The sequence below is a fragment of the Benincasa hispida genome, chromosome 1 (assembly GCF_009727055.1).
Source record: "Benincasa hispida cultivar B227 chromosome 1, ASM972705v1, whole genome shotgun sequence".
Taxonomy (NCBI): Eukaryota; Viridiplantae; Streptophyta; class Magnoliopsida; order Cucurbitales; family Cucurbitaceae; genus Benincasa; species Benincasa hispida.
The window spans coordinates 34524063-34529528 of NC_052349.1; the positions used below are offsets into that span (position 1 = coordinate 34524063).

The following is a 5466-nucleotide window of genomic DNA, read 5'->3' on the forward strand; positions in this document are numbered from 1 at the left end:
AACTTGAAATATAAATATAATGTTAATATAATGATAATAAAACATAACATTAAATTATTAATTATTAATTTAATTATAATAAATTAAAAAATGTTAATGGGCAGGCATGGGGAACAGGGGAATGTATTCGGGAGTTTTCCCGACTCTCTATTTAAACGAAAATCTCTAGCCTAGAGACAAGTCCCCACGGTAAAAATGAACATCCCTATATATATAACTAAGAATTTGTGGTTTGAATCCTCTCCTCCTATTATACTATAAAAAGTTACTTTCAGTTATGTTTAGAGGAAACTCTCACAAATTTATATTATATGCTTTTGGTCAATTATATCATAATATCAAGCTTATATACATAAACCATAAGCCAATAATTCCTTTAAATTTTTAGGTTAAAAATTACTTTTAGTCCCTAAACTTTTATATATGCAATAATTTAGTTCCTAAATTTTGATTTGCAACGATTTAATCCCTATACTTTCAATTTTATAACAATTTAATCACTGAATTTTACTATGTAACAATCTAGTTCTTCAATTTTAAAATTTGTAACATTTAGTTGTCCCTATTGTAGAAATTAATGTTAAGGTTTAATAATATTTCATGCATAAATAAATCGTTAAACTAATTAGAGACTTAATATTTTTACAAAATACAAAGTTTACATCATAAAGTATTAAAAATTGATGTCTAATTCTGATAATTTTTTTACGTTAGTGACTAAATTGTTACAATATTGAAAGTACAAGGACTAAATTGTTACATACTAAAGTTTAGAAACTAAATTATTACAAAATCAAAAGTATAGGGACTAAATCATTACAAACCAAAGTTTAGAAACTAAATTGTTACTTTCATAAGAGTTCAGAGACAAAAAGTATTTTTTAACTATTTTTTATTTTTTATTTGTATTATTTATTTCTGTTTGTACTTTTTTTTTTTTTAACATGGTTTCTGTTCATACTAATATATTTCTATATATAAGTAACATATGTACAGATAAGTAACACCTAAGCATTAAACTTTAACAAAAGAGAACTAAGAGAATCTTGAATAAAATATTTAATAAACTAACACTAAGCCTAATTCGAATATGTATATGAAAAACGGTCCACAAATAACATATATTTTTATGATAGTAAAATCATGCTCATTTCGACGATTATCTCTTGAAAATTATATTAATTATTAAATTCTTTGAATTATTTCTAGGCCTTACACATCAACTATTTACTAATATTTGAACCTCTAGTAAATTATGGTCACCCATTTACTCTAGAAGGTGCTAGTTAGACTATATTATTTATGGTTGAAATTTTGAGCCCTTTTTAAGTTTAACTCACAAATCTCTCGATAAATTTTGAATTTTACAGGTTGTACCGTTGGTATACATATATAATCTTGATAAAAATAGCTGATAATAGCTAAAGGCTAGCTTACTCCAAATTCATTATTATATATAGTACTTGAAAAATGATTTATAATACAATATGGTTCAAAATTTTGTACACTCGCAAATAAATTTAGTATAAGAATTTGTGATATGATAAAACACCATAGATTACCATGGACTAGTTACTACTCATGACTCATGAATCATAAATATCAAATATGTTTGTTTTTTTTTTTTTTTTTTGGCTTTCTTCCTGGTGGTCTGGGATTTTTTGCGTTTATATTTGGTTATGTTCTAGTTTTATCTTGTTGGCTTTGTTTGCATATTGTTGCTCTGTTTTTGCTTGTGTTGTTTTGTTGCTTTGATGCGATCCCGGGATATGGGATCCTCCTTGTTGTATAATAATATTATCTATTCTAAAAAAAATTCAAATTTCGGTCAAGTTAACTAATAAATTTGAATCTAAAAAAAAAAAATAACTCATGAAATTGTCAATTAAATTAGAAAATTTATTTTAAAGACAAAACTGTTGAAAATATTTATAAATAATAGTAAAAAAATATCACGATCTATCGACTACTATTTGTCCTGATATAGATATAGAAAATAGTTTATCGCGGTCTTGTATATACACAATAAAATTTTGTTATATTTATAAATATTTTGATTAATTTTCCTATATTTAAAAATAATCTAATACAGTAAAAATATATATATAGAAGGATATTGAAAGTAGTGTGTAAAGAAGCAATTTTGGTAAATTGAATCATATCTTTACAAATACGATTGCAAATAAATCCTCTTTTTTACAGAAAGAAGTTACTGAAAGAATAAATCCAAAAATAAAGGATATATATTTGGAGAGCCCTAAGTAGGCAGCTAAAGAATAGGTGAAATTGACCAATTTAAATCAGTTATAAAATTGCCAAAAATAGGTTTTATATTATTGTTAAAAAATGGGAAATTATAACAAATTTGCCTCAAATCTTGTATCGCCACTGAATAATATAAAAAATGAATAATGTTGTACAATATAAATACCTTATATTGCTCTCTCAATTTTCATCATCCTCAGCCTTCAACTTGCTTTTTCTTTTCATTTCTCTTCTCCAAATCCCTTCTGATTCCTTTTAACAAGAAGAGAAAGAAGTACTTTGGTCTTCTTTCTCTCAACCCCATTGTCTTCTCTCTTTTTTAAGTTAAAACCTTTTCTTCTCTCCCAAATCTTTAACATGGGTGGTTGTGCTAGCAAGCCCAAGACCACCACTGAGAAAGAAGTCACCCCCTTGCCCGTCCCCGTCGTTAAAGTGTCGAAGGAGACGACAATGGCGATACCGAGTATCAAGGAGAAGGAAGTCGAGGTCGAAACTGAAGAGAAAAAGAGTGATGATCAAGTTGATGTGAAGAAGGTTGATCAAGGTGAAAAGAAGGTTGAGGAGGAGGATAACCAACCGCTCTCTCTCGGATGTTTGCTCATTCAGGTTCTTTCTTAAAACTTTCTCAGAAAATAGTTAGTGCGTCAAAAAACTTAGCGTTAACCTTTTTTTTTATTATTATTTTTTTTATTTTTAGGACAAACAAGAAGTGGAAATTCCACCAGAGCCCAAAAAAGAGGAGCCCAAAGAGGAAGTCAAGGATGAGGCAGCGAAACCAACAGAAGCAGCTCCAGCAGCGGTGCCGGAACCTCAAAAATCCATTGTCGAGGCAGCGGTGCCGGAGCCCCAGAAAGCCACTGCCGAGGTAGCAGCGCCTGAACCCCAAAAAGCCACCGTCGTCGAGGCAGAGCCTAAGAAAGCCGCCGTCGAGCCAGCTGCGGCTGTACCCGAGAAACCCATCGTCGAGGCGGCGGTAGAACCCAAAAAAGCCACCGAAGAGGAGAAGAAAACCGCCGTGGAGGCACCTAAAACAGTTGAAACCAACGTTGAGGCACCATCACCGGCAGTAGCAGTGGCAACAGAGAAGCAATGATTAATGTTTTTTTTTTGGAAAGAAAGACGTTGCATAAATCTGAGGGAAATTTCTAGACAGAAGATTTGATACAAAATGGAATTCGTTGCATTTGGAACATTTAATTTCTCTTTATCATTCAGAAATTGCTCATAATTTGATTCTTCCCATTGAAAATGTAAACTAGAATTCGAGATAATGGAAAATTCTTGTTTTTGGTTGTTCCATTTTACCTCTTTCATTACCATTTCCTTTTAAAATCCTTAATATATAACTATATATACATCTTCGATTAAATGCAATGATTCAAGAGAAATTCATGGGAATTTTCATAATTGAAGATATAGCTAAATAAATTATATTGAAAGATTTAATTAAATTGTTTTTTTCTGTTTTTATATATAGATAAATAAATCAAAATATTTAAAACCATGACGTTTATCAGTATTATATTCGAAAAATTTGTCTGGTAAATATTTTCAATTTTATCATTTAAAATAATTTTTCTTATTTAAATTATTTTAAATATTATTTAAAATGATAAAACTGAATATTATATATATAAAAATGTTATCCATACATATCATGTAAATCCAAATTTCAACTTCCATTATATTATTTCTATAGTTAATAACATAACAACAATAATACTAATACATTTTATGTTCTCGTCGACAATTTTTTGAATTTGAACACAGCTTTTAAAGATTTTTTTGGACCTTCCATTTATCAAGGTCATACATTTTCAATTTTTATGTCTTAACGCGTTTCTTAATTTTAAGAATATCAAAGAAATCCGAATATCAATTTTATCTAATAGGTCCTTTAGAACCTATTTCAGAACATAAAAAAATTAGAAAAATTCTAATTAATGCAATAATCTCTCACATTATTTGTAACTATTTGAAGTGTTTATGGGACAAATGATCCTTAATGTGATGTTTCATGTTTGTGATCTCTATTACGTCCATTCGGAATAGAGATGTATTGTGAAAGACAAAATAGAAGTTAAAATTTAAAGACAAAATAAAGATATAAAGATCCTCCCTTCGAATACTTTTTATATATAATATAATATATATTTTATAGAGATTGTGTTCCAAAATGCCACATGCGTTAGCTTTTTCTTTTCAATTTCGCTACACATCTAGCAAATTAATTATTATTTAATTTTGATTTTTCCCTCTCACCTCCTTGGAGGTTCTCTTCTTCATCTTCTTTATAATTTTTGCATCTTCCATTGGGGTTAACCATATTTAAGGACGAGGAAGCTACCATGGATCGATCCTACAACGAATTTAATGAGGAGATTATTGATATATTTACTGATCGAGAAGAAATACGACTTTGTACAGATTTGAAATAAATGATGCAAATTACCCTCAAGATAGAAAGACAACGCTAAAGAAGATTTTTGTGCACTAAATCTAAGGACCAATTCCAACATATTAGTGGAAAATCAATTTACCTTCCATATATGAGCAATTTGATAAGTTAAAAAGAAAAAGGAAAAAGCCTACTAATGTTGCACCTATCATGATAATGACATTTTGCCTAATAATTCATATTAAGTAGCAAAGAATCATACGGTTGTCGTCTTACTACTATAGTTGAGCCACTTATGCAGAAACATGCGTTAGTAGTAGCATGGTGGAAAAGCAGGTGGTAATGACCTTGAAACTAGAACATTTTGTGCTAACATTACTAGTCAATTAAAGCCCAAAGTAACATTTGATCCTACTTTTGTACTATTGCTTCTAAGAGAAGTAAAACTTGATGTGCATGAGTTGGAAAGAAAAAGACATGAGACTAAAATAGAAACAATAGAAAAATATGAAGGAGAAAACAAGTGAAGAGTGCTCGGTCTATAGATAAAAATGAGAGAAAAGTAAAAAATTTGAGTTTTGGAATTTGTGAGGTATAACCTTCCTATTTACAAAACAAAACATTTAAGGCCTTTTTCACAAAAGAGTTCGTTTTCTGACAGGTGAGCTTCAATCAAGTTTGCCTAGTTTTTCTTTCGAGTTTTTGCAGGATGTTGAAACATTTAATTTTAATCAAAGCTCAAAAGAATGATCCTAGTTCCTTTGATGGTCACAAATTGAATGAGGATTCGAAGGACAAATATT

The 5466-nt window shown here is 29.4% G+C and overlaps 1 protein-coding gene across 1 annotated transcript; it reads left to right on the top strand.

Annotated features, from left to right (window-relative positions):
* Window positions 1-2470: 2470 nt before the first annotated feature.
* On the top strand, window positions 2471-3499 carry LOC120067930 (fruit protein pKIWI501-like). The gene is made up of 2 exons (XM_039019577.1): window positions 2471-2871; window positions 2963-3499. Exons 1-2 carry the CDS (start codon window positions 2623-2625, stop codon window positions 3356-3358), a joined length of 645 nt encoding a protein of 214 aa, XP_038875505.1. The 5' UTR covers window positions 2471-2622; the 3' UTR covers window positions 3359-3499.
* Window positions 3500-5466: the final 1967 nt, after the last annotated feature.

Bases quoted from the DNA above. Each gene is read 5' to 3' on its own strand.
- LOC120067930 (XM_039019577.1), top strand. From the start codon at position 2,623: ATGGGTGGTTGTGCTAGCAAGCCCAAGACCACCACTGAGAAAGAAGTC. The intron at 2,872-2,962 runs GTTCTTTCTTAA...TTTTATTTTTAG, and splicing joins TCGGATGTTTGCTCATTCAG to GACAAACAAGAAGTGGAAAT.